This window comes from Alosa pseudoharengus, unplaced genomic scaffold, assembly GCF_046254945.1.
Source record: "Alosa pseudoharengus isolate Yale_2024_CS ecotype anadromous, Long Island Sound unplaced genomic scaffold, YU_APseudo_1.1 YU_APseudo_1.1_scf_29, whole genome shotgun sequence".
NCBI lineage: Eukaryota > Metazoa > Chordata > Actinopteri > Clupeiformes > Clupeidae > Alosa > Alosa pseudoharengus.
The window spans coordinates 1-22,011 of NW_027468715.1; the positions used below are offsets into that span (position 1 = coordinate 1).

A 22,011-nucleotide genomic window follows, 5' to 3' on the forward strand; every position below is an offset into this window, starting at 1 on the left:
ACATTCACTGTGCTTTTTGTAAAGACATTTTTCAATGGCTTTATTTCTTCATTCAGAGCTAACAATATTCATTATTCATTATTCAAAATTATATTCATATTACAATCTTAACAAGGAATCAACCAAACCTATAATAAATAGCCCAAAAACGGAGATCTATGTGAAAATTTGCCAGATTTCTCCTTTAACTTGTTAAATCTGTCTCTTCATCTGTCTTCCAGGCAACCCCATTTTTCATTAGCCTGATGTTGCTTGAACTACTGATGGGCTGGCTCAAGACAGGAGGTCTTATCTTCAGCCTGAATGATGAAGTCACCTCACTCTCTGCTGGCATGATGTCACGTTTGCCAAAGTATGTTTTATTTTACTAATGTAAACACTAATGAAATTAATAACACAAGTGCTTTCCCAGACACAACTATGTCAATTCCTGTAGAAAACCTGCAGTCCAGTGCCTGTGAGTTCTTTAAAAATGGGATGATGTTATAAAAAATATCACAATATTCTTCGGAAACATACCAAATTTTAGAAAATTTCAAGTAAATTGATCAAACATTAGAATTTCTTAATTTTTGTAATTGTAAAACTGTTTAGTAGCTGAACTTTGCTGATGAAACCAAGGATTCTCCATTGATTAGAACTGCTCCATGATTTCCCGGAGGTCCCAGGTTCCTGGCCAACATTTTACTCATTAGGGGTACCCTAATGTAACCCTATTGTTTTTGTTTTCATCAGTTAGAAAAGGCTAAAAGGCAGCAGGAACTGTCAGGCCAAAATGCAGGTTGGGAACCTCACATGCTACTTGGAATGGCATGGAATGGCATACACTGGCCCCAAAGTAGTGCTGTTAATCAAATTGATGTTTTCACAGTTATCTCAAAAGACACAAAAGAGCTTGATCCACAGTAAAAATCAATTTGTCATAATCTCTGGAGTCCTCTGCATTTTCACTAATTGACATCTACTGACATACCATGTTTCAATAACCCTCATTAAAAAACAAACAAAAAAATATCGGTAACACTTTACTTGACAGTTACCGACATAAGAGTGACATGACACTGTCATGACACATGAACCCTGTAACCCTAACCCTAACCTATAACCCTAATCCTAATCCTAACCCTAATTTGTTATGACAAAACAGAATGATGCTTAACAGAAGTGTTATGTCATAAACATTTATGAGTGTGTCATGTCACTCATGTTGATACTGTCAAGTAAAGTGTAATCAAAATATTAAGAATAAAAGTGAAAGTAAAATGAATTTGTTTGAGGTTATTCATCCAATTGTCACAGAAATGTATCATCTACAAACCATGCAGACTAAATTCCATGTCTTTTTTAATGGTTACAGTGCATGAAAATGCACTGTTCTGTTATCCGAAGTCGACGACTTATTATTATTCCCACCAAATTTCTGTGTCTAATTCAGCTTCAACCGTTTAACATAGAAACTTCGTACTAACTTTGTAACGTAGGTCTTGAAAAGGACACTTGAGGGATGCATTTTTCGTTTTTGTAAACGTTATACTTTTTGAGATTAACATAAATCAATCTTATTTTCCCCATAGACTTTGCATTGGCACTATGCCATCACAATGGGCTAATCAAACTGATTTGCACCTGTATCAACTGCCAGCTGCTCAACTAGGCCCACTCACAGAGCCAATTATACTGATTGCACCTGTATTAACTGCTTTCTGCTCAACTAGGCCAACTCTTTCTGTAAGCATGTTTCCATCCAACTCATGCGAATTAGTGACGAACATCCGTGGTAATGCGCATAAATAAAATGCGCATGAGTCACTGTTTCCAACACCTATTGATTCTAATTATTTGGGGACACTTTGCCTAAGTTGAGTGAATTAGGACAGCTGTGGCCTACTGGTTAGACGGGGGTTGCCGGTTCGAACCCGACTAGTAGGCACGGCTGAAGTTCCCTTAAGCAAGGCACCTTACCCCTCACTGCTCCCCGAGCGTGTGCTGAGTATGTTTCACTAATTCACGGATTGGGATAAATGCAGAGACCAAATTTCCCTCATGGGATCAAAAGAGTATATATACTTATACTTACTTATATAAGTGGGGGTTCAGGGAACATTTTAAAAGTTGGTTTCTTAAACTTGCAACTTGAACGTAGTTTGAGTTAATTTGAGACTGTTTATTATTGTTATTTTCTGTTACTGTTTATTATTTTACATTTATTTTTAACAGCCAAACAAATGTTGCATGACTCACATTTCAGATGTCAGGTATTTGTGCATAGCGCGTGCATCTGAGAAGAAAGAATGTGAAGAAAGAATGGGCTAGATTATAAATATTGAATAAATAACACTGCAGTTTTTTTAATTTAAGATGAACAATATCAGCATTATCCATGTGTCTCTTCACAAATGACCAACACGTTATCAAATCATTCCGTAGCCTTGACTCGATTCAGTTTTATTGCGATGTCGAACTTAACTTCCAGGCCACTGTCCATTTTTCAATTTTCAATTTTTTCAATTTTCCAGGCCTGACATCTTTCAACATTATTACCGTCAAAGTTAAATAAGAAGCCTTTGCAACTCGGCTATTAAATTTGGGCACAGGCTACTTGTTGGGCATACGGTGTGTTTTCTTTTTTTTTCACTACGCAAGGCCTGGAACTTCATTCAAAAGTGAAAGCAGACGGTTGATCTGCTGTGTTCTAAATAATGTTTGATTCAAGTTCAGTGTGTGCTGTTGCAAACTATTTGTTTCTCACCAAAAGCCATGATGAAACGGTAACAACTAGGCTATAGCCTAGGCTATGTGCGCTAAAGAGTTTCTAGATGTGAATCTCAAGCACAATCTGTTGCCATTGACAGCTTTTGTGCTTCAGGTGCTAATACACCACACCTCCCCTCCCCTTAATCCACTGAATAGACATCTTATTTCCATCACAATAGCCAGCTGAGAAAGGCCAACACATCAGATCAGCTTGCTTACTTGCGTGAAACAGCAATGTGTAGGCATTAACCTGTTGCGCCACAGGAGAAGCACCACTTTACCAGAATTTAGAAATAAAGTATCAAAAAAACATGAAACCCATGTTTACATGTCAGCAACATTAACGTATAGCCTATAAGCCTAAGAGGTTTGCAAATTTTGTGTAAAATATGGAAATAATGGTCATGTACATGTAAGCCATTTTTGTCAACTAGTTAACTAGTGAGCCATGTTTCTGTGAACTAGTTAACTAGTGAGGGCCAAAATATGCACACTAGTTAACTAGTGAGAGCCAGAAATGTCCCTAGTTTGGCCTACTAGTTAACTAGTAAAGGCCAAAATGCATACCAGTCAGCTAATTGAAGGCTTTTGGGTCTCACTAGTTAACTAGTGACAGCCAAAAATGTGCACATGTTTACTAGTGAAGGCAAAACACATCACTAGTTAACTAGTTGCAGTAGGTCAATGTCACTAGTAAACTAGTGAACCATACATGGCTTACTAGCTAGCTAGGTGATGGCAGTAGGCTCACTAGTTAACTAGTTGATGCATCATTTGTCCAAACTAGTTAACTAGTGAGGTCATAAATGTATACTAGTAAACTAGTTCAAGACAAAATTCACACTAGTCAGCTAGTGGCGCAGAATTCAAATTATGAGGCGGAGAATTCTGGAAATTGAGGCTTTCTATTGGCTCCATATGTCCAAATAGAACATGACAACCAATCACAGTGCAGAATTTCATGAAATCCCACCCACAACATTTGCATGTGTCACACAAGTTAACATGCTGGCCAAAGGTACTCTAGCTAGTAAACTAGTGGCTTCAGTGTGACACTTACATGTAAACTAGTGAAGGCAGAACTGCTCACTAGTTAACCCTTACAAGCCCGACCGTTCTAACTTCGTTAAAATTTTAACTATGACCAATCATCTAATATCTCAGCTGTCCAATGCCTGATTTTATTTCTGAAATCTTCCCCGTAATGCTGACAACATAAGCTTCAATTTGATATGATTGGTTAAGGAGTTTATGGCGCGAAATGTTTTGGATACTTGAAGATGAGTCGTGAAAAAAACTTTTCACTTCAGTCGTACATTTTGACATGGACCGCCAGATGCCACCTGCACTTCGTTGGAGTTTACCTCGACTGGAAACCACACAGCTGGATAAACTGAGGTAATATATGTTTTTACATAGTTTCTAGTTATAGTTAATCTTAATTGGTAGTCATAAAATCATGTTATTTGACAGTAATATGCTTTCTCATCAGCGTCAACATTATGGCATAGCGGGGGCTAAGTGCATCGTCATGTAACTTTAGCTAGCTGCATTACTCTGAACTGCTTGCAGTATTCTCGTTTGCTTTTGATATCAGTTATTTTCATTTGACAATTTCATTTAAAAACCTGTTAGTATATAACCTGTAAGTAAGTTTGTTTTCTAGTACCAATTTGCTTGTTATGTAAGCATTATATTGGCAAGTCAGTATAGCATACCAAAGCTGAATAAATCAATGGGCGCCGTGTTTTTAAGTTGCGTTCTCTTACATGAAATAAGTTGAGCGATATTTTTACTCCTCTCAATATGTTGTTGTAGAAAACAAGATGTGAAATCACGGATTCTGTTAGAAATTTAGTGCTAATTAACTTATTGCCTCTCCTCGGGTTGTTACCTCGCTAGGCAGTTTGTAGTGAACTGTTTTACCTTGCTAACTTCTAAATGACAAACATCAGACGTGCTTGTCTCAACATTTTCTAAGATGGCATGACTTGATATTCTGCTCTTCTCAATATGTAGTTATAGAAAACATGATGTGAAATCACATATTATGTCAGAAATGTCATTATTGAATTTCAGCAGTTACTAGGTGAAATGTAATCTGTCTTTATCTTAATGCCAGCCAGGCAATCAGATTTAGGGTAGCTAAACCCATGTGTAATAAAATGACTTTTCATACTTCTAAATATTTTTGAGTTACTCAGAATGCTTCAATAGTTTAGGCTACCTCTTCTTGTGTATGTATGTGCACACACGCACGCATCTGTAGTTTTGTGATTTTATTTTTTAAATTAATAAAGGTATTACATTTGTATGATTTTACTGTTGTTTCAGATGGAGGATGACAAGACCTACACAGACCTCCTTGCAGGCCTGAAGAGGTAGCTGACTGCTGATGAGCTTGCACTCACAATGTTGAAGACCATGTGAGGATGGAGGAAGAAGGTATAGATTTAGGTGGCGTGCGTAGGGTGGTGTAGACTGCCACTAAAACACTGTGAAATAGACTTGTTATGTTGTTTTTTTATATGTTGTTGTCCCAGGCATATAATAATAATAATAATAATAATAATAAGCTTTATTTGTATAGCACCTTTCATACACAGAATGCAGCTCAAAGTGCTTTACATTTGAAGCATGTAACAAAATAATAGTCAGTCAGTCATTATCAATCACATTTCTTCATTGCTGGGGCCGTTTATGATCCACTCAGCAACATATCAAAAATATAGAAAATGACATGTCATAAGACTGGCAGCCTTAACCCTCTTACCCCCCACAAGCACGCCATATGGCAACTGTGGCAAGGAAAAACTCCCATATTCCAGGAAGAAACCTTGAGCAGAACCTGACTTAATAGGGGGAGCCCATCTGCTTCTGGCTGGCTGCGCCCTCCAATAGCAGCAGATGTAGAATAATCTGAAAAAGTAGTCTACACGATAAGACGAGTTAACTAAAAGCTTTCCTGTACAGGTATGTTTTCAGATCTTTTTTAAAAATATTTACTGAACTCGCCTGCTTGATGTACAGAGGCAGGGTGTTCCATAGTTTGGGGGCATAATGGATAAAAGCAGCTTCTCCACTTTGTTTGTGGAGCACTTTGGGTACGATTAAAAGATTAGAATTGGATGATCTAAGTTTCCTTTGTGGTTGATAAGATATTAAAAGCTCAGAGATATATGAAGGTGCTGTGCCATTCAGAGCTTTGTAAGTAATTAACATAACCTTAAAATCAATTCTATAGGAAATAGGGAGCCAGTGCAGTTCAGCCAACACAGGGGTGATGTGTTCTCTCTTCTTAGTCTTAGTTAAAAGTCTAGCCGCAGAGTTCTGTATGAGTGCCAATTTCTTTAGATGTTTTTTGGGAAGACCAGTGAAAAGTGCATTGCAGTAGTCTAACCTGCTAGTGATAAAGGCGTGAATTAGTTTTTCTGCATCTTGTTGAGTTAAAAAGGGCCGCACTTTGGCAATGTTTCTCAAGTGGAAATAGGCTGTTTGAGTAACTTTACTGATATGGGGCTTAAAACTTAACTCTGCATCTAAGATGACACCGAGGCTTGTTACTTTTGGTTTGACCTGGTGTGCCAAGTTCCCCAGATTACTAAGAACAATATCTCGCTTTAGTTTTGGTCCCACCAAAAGTACCTCTGTTTTGTCATCATTTAGTTTCAGAAAATTTTTGCTCATCCACTGATTAATGGAGGTTAGGCATGCAGTGAGGGAGCAAAGGCCATCTGGGTTAGTTGGCTCCACAGAAATATACAATTGGGTATCATCTGCGTAGCTATGGAAGTTTACATTATGCTGACTTATGACATTTCCCAATGGAAGCATATATAGGGAAAATAGCAGGGGACCAAGGCAGCTCCCCTGGGCCACACCAAAAGGCAAGTCATGTTTTTCAGATACATGATCTCCTAGACTGATATAAAAATCTCTGCCAGTAATGTAGGTTTGAAACCAGTTTAGAGCATTATCAGAGAGACCCACCCACTTCGCAAGGCGGTGAATTAGGATGCTATGATCAATGGTGTCAAATGCCGCACTCAAATCCAGAAGAATAAGGATTGAGACTTTGTTTGAGTCAGTAGCCAGTCTGAGATCATTGACTATTTTTACTAGAGCCGTTTCTGTGCTGTGATTTGATCTAAAACCTGATTGGAATTTTTCAAGGATACTGTTTTCGTTGAGGAAGGTATTTAACTGATTACAAACAACTTTTTCAAGTACTTTGCTCAGGAACGGTAGATTTGATATAGGCCTGTAGTTGCTCAGATTGGTATGGTCAAGATTTGACTTTTTAAGTAAAGGTTTCACAACAGCGGTTTTAAAAGCAGTTGGAAATATACCTGTTTCTAATGAGGTATTTATTACCTTGAGAATAAAGGGAGCTAAGCTATCATATAGTTTTTTGAGGAATCTAGTAGGGATTGGATCTAAAACACATGTTGAGGAGCCGGTTTGAGTTATAATTTTACCAAGCTCAGATTGAGTAATAGTGCTAAAGGACCTTAATTTTGGGGGGCTGTTTTTGGGTGTACTATCAAACATATTACTTGTATTACCAATAGCCTCCCTTATAGAAATTACTTTGTTTTCGAAGAAGTCTGCAAATTCTTCGCATCTTAGAGAGGATGCCTGACTGAGTGTATCAAAAGGTGTTTGATGCAATAGCCTATCAATGGTAGAGAACAACACCCTAGAGTTTCCACTGTTTTCAGCAATTACCTTAGAGAAGTGGTTCCTTCTCTCATTCCGAATAGCTCTATTATAATTTGCTATTTTTTCTTTTAGAATGGCACGGTGAACCTGTAACTTAGTTTTACCAACCGGAACGGGTGGGAGGTTGTGCTTAGTAGGCCGTTGTATGCAAACACACAGTGCAGGGGCATGGGACGAAGAGACCCCAGAAGAGTTTCACAGTTTTCTGGGATTGATCATTGACATGGGACTTCACTTCCCTCCCTAATATCCATTGCTACTGGGGAACCAAGTCTCTGAAGGGATCAGGGAGGGAATGAGAAATACATATTGTGTACACTTTTTCTCCATTGACATTGCCGTTGTCAGTAGTTTCTTATTATTTCAAGTAGGGCTGCACGATATATCTAAAATCTATCGTTATCGCGATATCAACATTTGCGATGGACATACCGCAAAGATTACTTAATTTTCAATAAATTTCGATACATTTTCTGTGCCGTGCGCATTCCATACAGTCTATGGTGTATTCACATTCTGAATGTCAACATATTTTACCAAACCGATGCTGTCATGCTGCCCTAGAAGCCCGTCCCCTACCAGTTTAGGTGTGTGGTGTTTTAGGTGTTGAGGCAGGAGCTAATGTCGTGATGGCCGAAGATCGAGCGAGGTAGGTTACACTTAGGTGAAGAGGAATTGATGACTAAAAGGAAAAGCATGTCAGTTCTATGGAAATATTTTGGTTTTATTAAGGATGACGTGTTACAAACACAACGCCAAATGCGTCCTTCTCCACTGTGTTAAAATAAACAATTTCTTTCGTTATCGTTATAGGATCAGAAGATATCTGTCTTTCACTGTAAGGCTTGTATTTCATGATTTGCATTTAGCAAAAGCCCCAGACAGCAGCAGAGAGGTAATCAGGATTCGTTATTTGTAAAAGTTGTTTAGCCTACTTCGTTGGACTGTGCGATGTGCCCCTTACTTTCACTTTCTGCTGCACTTGGCATGCCGGTAGCCTAATAACGTGGGATGCGCAGCGTATGAGGTTGGAGAAAAACATGAGGTGGAGAAAAACATTAAATATTTAAATATCGCAAGTTATATCGTTATCGCAGTACTCAATAATGTTATCACATACCGCATGTTTTCCTAATATCGTGCAGCCCTTATTTCAAGTTTGGCAATGCAGAATCTGGTGTTGAACCTAGGTTTGGTAGCTACAGCCAGAAAATCTATCACAACAGCTGGCAGGCATTTCTGTCAAAATTTCAGCCTCGCCTTCAGCTGCTCCAACTACTATTTTGTCGTCTTTTCATCAAGTACATATTCCTGTACAGCAGGAGCCAAAGAAAAATAGTTGGCTTTGTTATAAAAACAATACATAATAGCACTAAAGTAGCTTGTATGGCCTGGAGTTTAGCAGTAGGTGACTTTGTTTTTTTGGTAAACAAAATTGCTGTCAGATTTGGCATTCTACAGAAGGGGATGCGTTTCGTTATGAGTCATAGGTCTTCTGTGTTTAACCTTCAGGTTCCCCACCCCACCTTTCCCTATCCTCCTCTGTGTGTGTGTGTGTGTGTGTGTGCGTGTGTGTGTGTGTGTGTGTGTGTGTGTGTGTGTGTGTGAGTTTGTGTGTATATGTGGCAGGCTTGTTCTATGTAATCCACTTTCAAATGTTTAGAACACATTGATTTTTGAGTGTTGTTGAAGTTGATTGTATTCCTAGCTTTTCATAAATAATACATTTTATAGATGTATATCATTTTCATATTACACTAATTTTATAAGGAAGTTGTATTTGTTGAATCAAATGTATTTTATGTCTCTATTCAGAATTGATCTTCAATAAATATACAGTATACTTACTTCCTGTATTACTGGTAAGGTACATGTTTTTCTTTTATATATCATTATTATTGACTGTAGCATTTGCTTATATACAAATAAATGGTTTATTCTTATGGACCAAATAAATCTAAACCATTGTGTCTGACTTCATTATTAGTTTTTATGCATATTTATGTTTTTGGTGAGAAAGAGAATGTGAATTCTGTCAACATTCTAAATCGTTTCCTGCATTTTTTTACACTGATCACTAAATTTATCATAACTTTTGAAAGGTTAATAATATTCCAATTCAGTCTTTTTTGTTTAATAGCCCACGGCTTGCTGAACATGTCATACACTCTATATTTTTCTCTATCTCGTATAGAAATATGATGAAAATTAATCTTTATGTGAATGAAATTAAATTTTAACAAATTTCGGTATACATTTGGAGAGGATTTTCAAAGACTGTTCATTACTGTATCAACATTACCATATGTATTTTACATCATTTGATAGAACTGATCCTTCTGATTACAATGGTATGTATACCCCATTATTGTATTATACTCAAGTAATAAGGTTTTGTGTAAGGAGGTCATCCAGCACCAAAAATGGAATGTTCGGCACGGGCACGAAAGGGTTAACTAGTGAAGACACAAATTACTAGTTAACTAGTGAAGTTTAAAAAGTGTCACTAGTTTACTAGTGTGCACCAAAACACCCACTAGTGAACTAGTGATGGCAATTTCCATTTGACTAGTTAACTAGTGAGGTGCAAAAAGTGTCACTAGTTAACTAGTGTGCCCCAAAATGCCCACTAGTTAACTAGTGAAGGCCATTTCAGCCCCACTAGTTACAGTGCATGAAAATGCACTGTACTGTTCTTCCTAGGCTTCTTATTACAGTGCATGAAAATGCACTGTACTGTTATTCCAAGGCATTTTATTAGAGTGCATGAAAATGCACTCTACTGTTCTTCCTAGGCTTCTTCTTCTTATTACAGTGCATGAAAAGGCACTGTACTGTTCTTCCTAGGCTTCTTCTTATTACAGTGCATGAAAATGCACTGTACTGTTATTCCAAGGCATTTTATTATTATTATTATTATTACAGTGCATGAAAATGCACTGTACTGTTCTTCCTAGGCTTCTTCTTCTTATTACAGTGCATGAAAATGCACTGTACTGTTCTTCCTAGGCTTCTTCTTCTTATTCTTATTATAGTGCATGAAAATGCACTATACTGTTCTTCCTAGGCTTCTTATTACAGTGCATGAAAATGCACTGTACTGTTCTTCCTAGGCTTCTTCTTCTTCTTCTTCTAACGCAGTTAATGCAGCTTCAACCGTTTAACGTAGAAACTTCATTCAAACTGCGTTGCGTAGGTCTTACTTACGACATGTGGGCTTTGTATTTTTCATCTTTGTAACTTTTATACTTTTTAAACTATTAATTAAAAACTGTTCAAAATTTCCCCATAGACTTAACATGGGCTGATGACATCACAATAGAGCCGTTAAGCAATTAGAATCCTATGGCAGGTGTTCGGGCCACCTGGATCTCAACTGCCAGTCTCAGGCTTTAAGCATACAAACTGGCCCTATTAAGACTACACATCCTGTCCAACTGCTTCCTCTGCCAAAAACTGTTTCAAAATAAAAGTCCTCACTACAATATTTCATTGTTAAACAATTTAACCCTTTAAACTACTGAACTTTTTAACTGTTCAGCCATTGTAACTGTTACTTGTCATCAACTATGACTCTTACCCACTGTAGCTAGTTAGCATGGTTAGCATAGTTAGCATGCTAGCTTGTTAACATGCTAGTTAGCATTTTTAGCAAAACTGCTAAAATTGATTAGCTAAGTTATCTAAGTAACATGGTTAGCATAGTTAGCATGCTAGCATGTTAGCATGCTAGTTAGCATTTTTTGCAAAACTGCTAAAAATGATTAGCTAAGTCACATGGTTAGCATAGTTAGCATGCTAGCATGTTAGCATGTTAGTTAGCATTTTTTACAAAACTACTAAAAACGATTACCTAAGTTAGCTAAGTCACATGGTTAGCATAATTAGCATGCTAGCATGTTAACATGCTAGTTAGCATTTTTAGCAAAACTATGCTAACCATTTTACTTTAGCATAGTTAGCAAAACTGATAAAATTAATTAGCTAGGTTAGCTAAGTCACATGGTTAACATAGTTAGCATTGCTAACATGCTAGTTAGCATAACTACTAAAAATGAAAACATTAGCTAAGTTAACTAAGTTAAGTATTATCCACCTATTTAACCGTTCAATCATTCCAACTATATTAAACCTTATCTACCAAGCAAATCATTTAACCATATAAACTATCCACCTATTTAACTGTTCAGTCACTCCAACTATATTAAACCTCATCTACCTAGCAACCAATATAGTTTGTTTTTACTCTGTATGATATTTTACATCATATTTTTTGCATTTTCATGCACTGTATTTCCTTCAGGAAATGCTTTTCTAGTTCTTATTATTCCTCTTCTTCTAACGCAGTTAATGCAGCTTCAACCGTTTAACGTAGAAACTTCATTCAAACATTGACGCGTAGGTCTTAATTAGGACATGTGGGCTTTGTATTTTTCAACTTTGTAACTTTTATACTTTTTAAACTATTAATTAAAAACTATCAAAATTTTCCCATTGACTTAACATTGCCCTTTATGACATCACAGCAATTAGAATCTTATGGCAGGTGTTCAGGCCAGCTGGCCCAACTGCCATTCTCAGGCTTTAAGCATACAAACTGGCCCTATTAAGACTACACATCCTGTTCAACTGCTTCCTCTGCCAAAAACTGTTTCAAAATAAAAGTCCTCACTACAATATTTCACTGTTAAACAATTTAACCCTTTAAACTACTGAACTTTTTAACTGTTCAGCCATTGTAACTGTTACTTGTCATCAACTATGACTCCTACCCACTGTAGCTAGTTAGCTAAGTTAGCTAAGTAACTTGGTTAGCATAGTTAGCATGCTAGCATGTTAGCATGCTAATTAGCATGCTAGTTAGCATTTTTAGCAAAACTGCTAAAAACGATTAGCTAAGTTAGCTAAGTCACATGGTTAGCATAGTTAGCATGCTAGCATGTTAGCATGCTAGTTAACATTTTTAGCAAAACTGCTAAAAACGATTAGCTAAGTTAGCTAAGTCACATGGTTAGCATAGTTAGCATGTTAGCATGCTAGTTAGTTTTTTTAGCAAAACTGCTAAAAATGATTAGCTAAGTTAGCTAAGTCACGTGGTTAGCATAGTTAGCATGCTAGCATGTTAGCATGCTAGTTAGCATTTTTTTCAAAACTGCTAAAAATGATTAGCTAAGTTAACTAAGTCACATGGTTAGCATAGTTAGCATGTTAATTAGCATAGTTATCATAACTACTAAAAATGATTAGCTCATAAGTCATATGGTTAGCATAGTTAACATTTTAACATTGTTAGCATGCTAGTTAGCATAGTAACTTGGTTAGCATTATTATCTTTATTAACATAGTTAGCATAACTACTAGCAAACATTGGAGCCATTCCAACTGTTAGTTATCGTCAACTATCTGCCTAAATAATTTAACCATTTTAATTATCAACCTATTTAACTGTTCAGTCATTCCAACTATATTAAACCTTATCTACCAAGCAAATAATTTAACCATATGAACTCATCATATTTTTGCATTTTCATGCACTATATTTCCTTCAGGAAATGCTTTTCTAGTTAACTAGTGAGATGCCAAAATGGTCACTTGTTAACATGTAAAGGCCAAAATACCCACTCGTTTTTCTAGTGAGGGTGTTGTGGGCCTTACTAGTTAACTAGTGGCATGCATATTTTGTTCACTAGTTAACTAGTTACACCTAAAAACACAAACAAGCTGACCATTTTTGTCCACTAGTTAACTAGTGGAACAATTTAAGTCTCACTAGTTTGCATGTGTGGCAGTGAAGCAGCTCACTAGTTAACTAGTGCACACAAGACACACACTAGTAGTGGCTGTTTTTGGAGCTATCTAGTTCACTAGTAATGCAAAAGGTACTCTTACTAGTTAACTAGTGACACATTGGCCTTCACTAGTTAACTAGTTGACATGTTTGGCCTTACTAGTTTACTAGTAATGGAACAGGATATGCTTACTAGTTAACTAGTGAGCATATCTGCATTATTAATGCCTTTCACTAGCTTATAGAGGGCATTTTGAGCCTTACATGTTAGCTAGTGAGGACAAAACACTGTCCATAATGAACTAGCAGGAGAAAAATGCCCCTCACACTAGTAAACTAGTGGAATTTGAATAAATACACAAACGGCTGGCATTTTGTGCAACTAGTTAACTAGTGGGACGTAACATTGGCCACTAGTTAACTAGTGCTCAATGTCGCACTTGCATGCAAATGAAGAAGGCGGAACAAGGATTTTGATTGGTCTATTTAGGACTCAGAAACCTAGAAAACATGTCTGACTTCGTCCAGGCTGCTCTAAGAGCAAACTTTTATAAACTAAGATCGTTTGAGCATAAAAATATGTTTTGATAACATGTCTAATGACAAAGTTGTGGTGTATTGCTGTAATCTTTGTTCAGTTAATGTCTACAATCTTTAGTGTTACGGCCAGCTCGTTACCAGACCGAAACATAAAGAGGGACACGGACAACAAGCTTCAAAGCAAATAATAATTTATTAAATCAACGCAAAGCAACGTTACCCAAATACAAGATCTCTAGAGGAAAATGAATTGGAGAAGTGACGTGCGTGTGTGGATGCAATGTAAGTGTCAGTAGATTATGTGAGAGACTAAATGAGTAGATTAAGAAAAGAGAGAAGTAGAGAGATCTAGAATAAAGGAGAGTGAAAAGTGCCAGTGCAAGAAAAAGTCTAAATCTACTCAAAATGAATTGGAGAAGTGACGTGCGTGTGTGGATGCAATGTAAGTGTCAGTAGATTATGTGAGAGACTAAATGAGTAGATTAAGAAAAGAGAGAAGTAGAGAGATCTAGAATAAAGGAGAGTGAAAAGTGCCAGTGCAAGAAAAAGTCAAAATAGGTGCCTATAAATGAAAGAAGAAAAGTGCCTAATGGGAAAAAGAAGACAGCCCCTAATATTGCAGCACCTGGTTACAGGTGCACCCAATTACCAATTAACCTCCCCAGGTCCAACCCCGCCCGTGCACTGACATGGGATGGCCTGAGGAGGGCACAGGGGGTCGTAACATTAGTTTTTCAGGTATTAGTCTGAAAATCGCGATAAAACTGGAGGCATTTGTATATGATTGCCTAGCAACAAAACGTTTCAGTAACATGAACATTGATGATAGCATTGCTGATGTGGCAAGACTAGCTCAAGTGGTTAAGCAGCAGGACATCATGTGGGAGACCAGGGTTCAATTCCTTAGAAGTGCATGAAGTTTTTTTCTTGAGCTTTTAATTACTTTTGAAACCATGTGCAGTTAATGTGTACAATCTTTTGTTTTTCAGTTATTAATCAGAATCGATCCCTTGAATCTTTGGTGTGGATCACTAAGAGCTCACTTGTTAAAGCATGGGGTTTCCCTGTTATTATTAAAAAAACATTTTGACAGAATATGAGAGACTGCATACTGCAGGCTCTGCTTTACTATCTATACTGAAGTACCGTTGCAGAGCAGTGTGTCACTTTAGCCACTAGGGGCACCCATCAGGACCTGATCGCGAGGCTATGAACAGTTAATTTACATTAAAGACTGGGTTCACTAGTTTACATGTAAGTGTCACATTGAAGCCACTAGTTTACTAGTTAAAGTTCCTTTGGCCAGCATGTTAACTTGTGTGCCACATGCAAATGTTGTGGGTGGGATTTTGTGAAATTCTGCGCTGTGATTGGTTGTCATGTTCTATTTGGACATAGGGAGCCAATAGAAAGCCTCAATTTCCAGAGTTCTCCGCCTCCTAATTTTAATTCTGCGCCACTAGCTGACTAGTGTGAATTTAGGCTTCAAATAGTTTACTAGTATACATTTATGACCTCACTAGTTAACTAGTTTGGACAAAGGATGCATCAACTAGTTAACTAGTGAACCTGCTGCCATCACCTAGCTAGCTAGTAAGCCATTTATGGTTCACTAGTTAACTAGTTACATTGACCTACTCCAACTAGTTAACTAGTGAGAAGTTTTGCCTTCACTAGTAAACATGTGCACATTTTTGTCTGTCACTAGTTAACTAGTGAGACCCAAAAGCCTTCAACTAGCTGACTGGTATGCATTTTGGCCTTTACTAGTTAACTAGTGGACATTTCTGGCTCACACTAGTTAACTAGTGAAGCTAATATGTGTTCACTAGTTAACTAGTGGGCATTTATGCTGTCACTAGTTAACTAGTGTGCACAAACATGGCTCACTAGTTAACTAGTTGACAAAAATGGCTTGCATGTTGGCCTGATATCAAGATATCAGAATAAATGCCCAAGCGGCTGGCCAAATTACATAGAAGTTAACAAGTGGGAATTTGATATTCAGTAGTCAGCTAGTAAACATTTTTGTACCTTACTAGTTGACTAGTAAAATATAGAAGTCTTTAAACTAGTTAACTAGTGCACATTTCAGTGTCCACTAGTTAACTAGTCAACATGCTGAGCATTACTAGTTAACTAGTAAGATATGAAACATATGAACTAGTTAACTAGAGATAATTTGGGCCTTACTAGTTAACTACTGAGCATTTTGGCTGTCACTAGTTAACTAGTTCACACAGAAATGGCTCACTAGTTAACTAGTGGACAGAAATGGCTTGCATGTACATGACAATTATGACTGATATCAAGATATCTTAATAAATGCTCAATCGGCTTGCCATAGCGATGGTAGCAACAAGGAAGGTGGCTATGGCGAACGAAGAGCGGTTGTTTGAATCGGCGTTGGCGTCAACTTTGGAGGAGTTGGACTTGTGCTTTTCTTTGAAAGTTGAGCAACACAATGCTTGGATGTATTTGTCGTTTTGCCGACCGGATACGGTAAAAGTTTACTTCTCCGTTCACTGTTTTCATCGCTCTGGCCACGTCATCCTGCTCTTTGTTCTGATTGGTCGTAGCGCTGGCCTATTGCATGCCTAGGCAGTTTGAAAGACAATTCTCTGCCCGCCCCTTGGATTAAGCGAGGTGAATGGTTCGATTCCAGACTAGGCCTATACATTTCAATGATATAGGATGGCCTGCCAGGCTAGTTCGCTGGCTTAGTGACCTTCTAATTGACTAGCCAATCCGGTGTGGTGGAGGTCATGAGCTGGAGTCTCGCTTTAAACAAAATAGGAAGTGAGCTGTCAAACCGGTGGAGAGTTGAATGTTCAGTCAATGCGTTGTGTCGGAGGTTGCGGTACCTCGGTGGAAGTTTGGAAGCGCTTTGATGGAAATAAACTAAAACCTATGGACCTATTGGACTACTGGAAGTGAACGTGGATTTTCGTAATGGACGTGTGGATTATAAAGGTACTGTGCTATTGGATTAGTGTGAAGTGTTAGGCTACATTTTTTGCCTAGCTAATCAAGCCTATACCTCCCTAAACCTCCTCCAAAAACTTCGGTTTCAACTAGGCCTACGTCGTTTTCATCTCTTCCTTGCTGCTCTCCTCCCGGGACACACACACGCTCATATAGGCTACACACACACACACCCCAGCTAACAATGTATGGTTCCCCATAGTTTTTGGTTTCGGGAACGTTAGCTTTTGGTTCCCAAACGTTCCCCGAAGGTTAGTTTTTGAGTACGTTTTGGTTCCCATGGAAAGTTTGCTGAATGTTCCGGGAACGTTAGTTCTTGGTTATATAAAACGTTCCCTGAATGTTCCCCTAACGTTATCTAAAGGTTGCAACCTTTAGAGAACCTTCACCTAACGTTCCCTAACCGTTGCAAACTTTAGAAACCTTCCCCTAACGTTGCCTAACCGTTGCAACCTTTAGGGAATGTTCCCATACCGTTCCCTAAACGTTGCAACATTTAGGGAACTTTCCCTTCCCTAAACATTGCAACCTTTGCATACCAATTTTATTATTACTTTAAACTACTTTAAACTGCATGAGCAGGAATGCATTATTATATATTTACAGGAATTAATAAACAGGCAAAATTGATGGGATTTATAACTTTAATATAAAATAATCAAAATACAAAAAGGTCTAAAAATATATATAAACAACAGACTCCATGTTACCCAAGTATACTAAAACATGGAATTTGACTTTGGTAGGTGCTCTATACATTCAACAAATAGACAGACATGCTGTACAATAGAGACAACAATATACATTGTGGCAGATACCAACACAATATACAAAACAACTATACAAATAAGACATAATACCAATATAAGTACACATGGAGTGTGATGTAGAGTGCAAAGTAATAGTGCAAATGTAGTGTGCAAGAGACATATTGGAATGATAAAGTATGTAATGTGCAGGTGCATGGTCAAAGTGGGGATGACCCCATTTATCTGCAGTTCAGGAGAGTGACGGCAGTGGGAAAAGAGTTGTTCTTGTATCTGGTTGTTTTTGTGTGCAGGGATCTGTAGCGCCTGCCAGAGGGGAGGAAGTTAAAGAGTGTGTGTGCAGGATATGTGGTGATGGTCTCTGCCCGCTTAGGTCCCAGAGTACAAGTCCTGGAGGGAGGGCATTTTGCTCCTCCTCTCCTGCAGCTCAGTGAATGTCAAGCAGGACGACAGCAACATGTCATCGATTGGAGCAGAGGGAGGTGACTGGGAGCTCCTTAAGAGCATGAGCAGCTCATCCATCTTCTCAAATGCGTCCATTCGCTGTGCCATACGGTAATGGTTGTCCTTATTGCTATGGAAAAATGGATGGTGTTAGTTTTAGTTGTTAAATACATTATATACTTGCATATGTGAACAAATTAAGTGAGTCTTCTTACCTCTTATTTCCATCTCCATGGCCAAGCCACCTCCCTCTGTGTGATGAGTAACTTGTGCTGTTTACAACAAAAAAAAAGTTAGTTACTCTCAAGTTCCTGGTCATGAAATTGTATTTACTTGTAAATGGAAAATTCAAAGACACTGTACCTTCAACTGGGTCCCAAGATGAAGTGGCAGGCGTTATAATAGACCCATCCAGCTCTGGGCAATGAGCTGGTTGCCTGTGTGGTGTTGACTCATCTAAAAAGAAAGTAAATATGAATATTGGTCAGTTCATTTATGGTAGGTTTCTTGCACATGACATTTGCAAAAGATAAACCTATACTGTTACATTAAAAAATCCCTAAAAAGAAAAACTCACATGCAGGTGGTGGAGGCAGTGACATCTGCTGACCTAAAAAAAGGCAAGAGACAAATACATCGGAACAGTCACATGATATGCACCAGGTTAATAAACATCAATGTCAGTAGTTCCATGGTAGGAAATATGACTCAACTGGTTTCTTAAATACATGTATAAATGTTAACTTACAGACAGGGCTTCCAGGCACACGGACCATCCTGGAATGCTTTCTCGCTTGCGGAACGGATTCATCTGAAATAAAAGACCATACAATCTGCACTGATTGCAAAAAGAATATTTGAATTGTGTAAATAATGTAGTCTGTATTAGGGATGTAACGGTATGAAAATTTAACCTCACGGTTATAGTGACCAAAATTATCACGGTTTTCGGTATTATCACGGTATTTTTAAAAGTGTGTTCAATATGTTCAAAAAGCACTGATAGGCCTACACAAGCTGAAATAGTTTCAAAAAGTGTCCCGTTCAGTTTTTCCATGTTTAATTGGCTATGTGCTTATCGCTTAACTTACCCTACCATGACTTGGAGGTTGCTATTACTGTTATTTGGATCCAATGAGTGAGACCAGGCTTGGAATTTCACCATTCTGGGGGCAAGGCCACTTGGCCTTCAGTTGGGCATATTTGGTGGAGGACACAAAGGCCACATAGGCTATAAAAAATATCAAAGTTGTATAGCCTATTCACCGCAGTAGACCTGCATCCCTGTATGAAACATTACAAAAACATGAAACATGACATATTATATAGAACTGCAAATCATCTGAACATCTAATATTTACAGATATCTAGGCTATATTTAACATTTATTTTATATTTGGCCTGTTATGAAATCATGTGGAACAATTTAAACACATTGTAAAACTTAAAGCCCAAATTTGGAGACATCCATGCATGTCGAAATGTACTGCAAATTCAAAAGTGGATTACTCTGGAACGGCTAACTGTACAGGGGACTGCTTTACACCTTTATGTTCGGTAAGGTCTGCTGTTTATTCTGATATATGGTTTGTCATGTGTTAAATGAAAGGTTTGTGAAGTATTGCACCGAGAGGAATGGGTAGGGAGATTGACGAAAACCTTCAGTAGAATTTATGATTAAATTGAATTATATTATTTACGTTTCTCGCAAACCGTTCACCACATCAATTCGCGGCTAACATCGTTTAAAAGCTGAGAAAAAGCTCTTTCATGTGATACTTGTGATGTCTGTGTTATGAGTAGGCTACTTCGCGAGTAGTTCAACTGAGAAGAATAGGTGAATTTAGACGCACTTTCTTTCTTGTGCTGTCACTTTCTCCACTGCGTAAAAGAAAAGAATTTGCGCTGTGAATGCTAAGATTATTTTGACAGGCCATAGGCTAAATAAAATTCGCTATTAGTAGGATGCAAAGCAGAATATTGAAAGAAGGGCACCAAGGGCACAGTTGCCTGTAAACCTCTGATTTTCAAAGGGACATCACGGCCAACGCAAGGGGCAAAAACGTGGCCGCCGTGAAATTCCTACCCTGAGTGAGACCAAAGTAAGTGTTCGAAATAAAACATTAGGCTACTGTGTTCTTCTGATAACGTGAGTGGAATGGATTTAATGTGCACGCGAACATAAAAAGACGCAGAGTGCAAATGATACAGTGCAAGTTTTGCGGTGAAAATGTTCCGCCTTTTAAAATCAGGTGTAGCTTAATCCAATTTGCAGTTAAAACCATCAATTAGACAACAGAATCAGTAGGGTACCAATTTTGCTTCATTGTACCAGGCCTACTGTATGACAAAAGCAGGTTCGGATGAAGCTGGGAAGGATTAAACACACGGTTTCAACACCGTGATAATCAACCGTGATAATTATGATATTTCAAAAGAAAACGGTAATTGTTATCGTCAACATTTTTATCACGGTTTATCATTATACCGGTAATCGTTACATCCCTAACAACCATGCGTCTTCTTTAGAGTCCTGTTCCGTGAGCACCAACCAGGCTGAAGCGCAAGTGACCCCCTTCTTCTTTCCAACATGTATCTGTATCTGAATGATGAAGATCCTTATTCCAGCTTTCATATATGTTCTGCAGGGAATATTTTTTTGTTTGGGCTTTAATCAGTAAGGTATATACTTTACCTATTAAATTATTTTTTCCTGCTTGATTTTTTCAGTGGGTGACAGTTCTGTATCATATTTTAGGACATTTCCTGTTATCAGATTTTTTAATTGTAAATATCTGAATATTTCGTTATCAGTTAGGTTGAAGTTGTTTTTAAGCTGGTTAACCTGGGAGCTTTGTATGACCAAATGAATGAGCTTAGTAGCCTGTTGATGGTTCTAAAGAAATCCTTTGGAGGCATCACTGGTATTGTTTGAAATACAAACAGAAATTATGGGAACTATATAATTTTTATCAGACTAATTTTACCGATGAGATTAATTGGTAAGTCTACCCATTTGTCTAAACTTGTTTTCAGATCTTTAATTAATGAAGTGTAATTATCCTTGTACAATTTAGTTTTATCCATACTAATTACGGCCTCTGTTACAACAAGGTAAAATTCCAATTAACATTCAGCTAGATAGCAATTTACACTGCAAAAAGTGTTTAAAAAAATATTTTTAAGATCAAAAAATCTATTTGGTATTGTTGTAGTAGGCTATGAAGAGACTTTACCTAGCACTCTCTCAAAAGATCATTTTGACTTGATTTAATAAGAGTTTGACTTTGACTTTGACTGTTTGGACAAATTTGCTTAACGCACTAGCAGCGAAATTTGATTGTTTTCATAACGAGACATCTTAAAATAAGTCAAACTGTTATTTAATTGTCAAATGATTTTATGACAAAGCGCTAGGTAAGTCTTTTTATACTGAAAGCAGTACCAACTTGATTTTTTTAGCTTAATATAAGATTAACTAGATGTACCGCTGAGCGGTACAAAATATGACCGCCGCCCAGTCCAGCACATTTTTTCCACAAAAATAAATCACGCTGAAAGGCCTATATGATTCTAACGGTCTCACTAAATTGCATTATCCACACTCAATTCTCACTGATATCTGCTAGACAACAAGTACCAAAACATGATTAGTTCATAGATTTCACATGTAAAATTAATTTTATACAACCCCACCTCCATCTTGCCTGTTCATAATTCTGAGAAATTCTTGAATTGTGTGCATGTGTGCATGTACATGTTTATGTTATGTGTGTGTGTGTGTGTGTGTGTGTGTGTGTGTGTGCGTGCTTGTGTGTGTGCCTGCGTATGTGCCTGTGCATGCAAGCGTACATATGTCTACTGTGTGAGTATGTGTCATACGTATGATTACTGTGAATGTATGTGTGTGTGTATATCTGTTTGTGCACATTTGTGCACATGAAATGGGTTAAAATGACCCCTGGAGGCAAACATATGGAAAAAAATGGTCATCCTAGTCCCTACAGTTCT

The 22,011-nt window shown here is 37.7% G+C and overlaps 1 protein-coding gene across 1 annotated transcript in view; it reads left to right on the forward strand.

The window, feature by feature from the left end:
* Positions 1-221: 221 nt before the first annotated feature.
* agmo (alkylglycerol monooxygenase) overlaps positions 222-22,011 on the forward strand; it is a gene marked incomplete at its 5' end in the record, with an annotated part of 124,832 nt that continues 103,042 nt past the window's right edge. The window contains one exon of the mRNA XM_076262447.1: positions 222-352. Coding sequence (XP_076118562.1) covers positions 222-352 — 131 coding nt within the window. The remainder of the gene's footprint in view (positions 353-22,011) is intronic.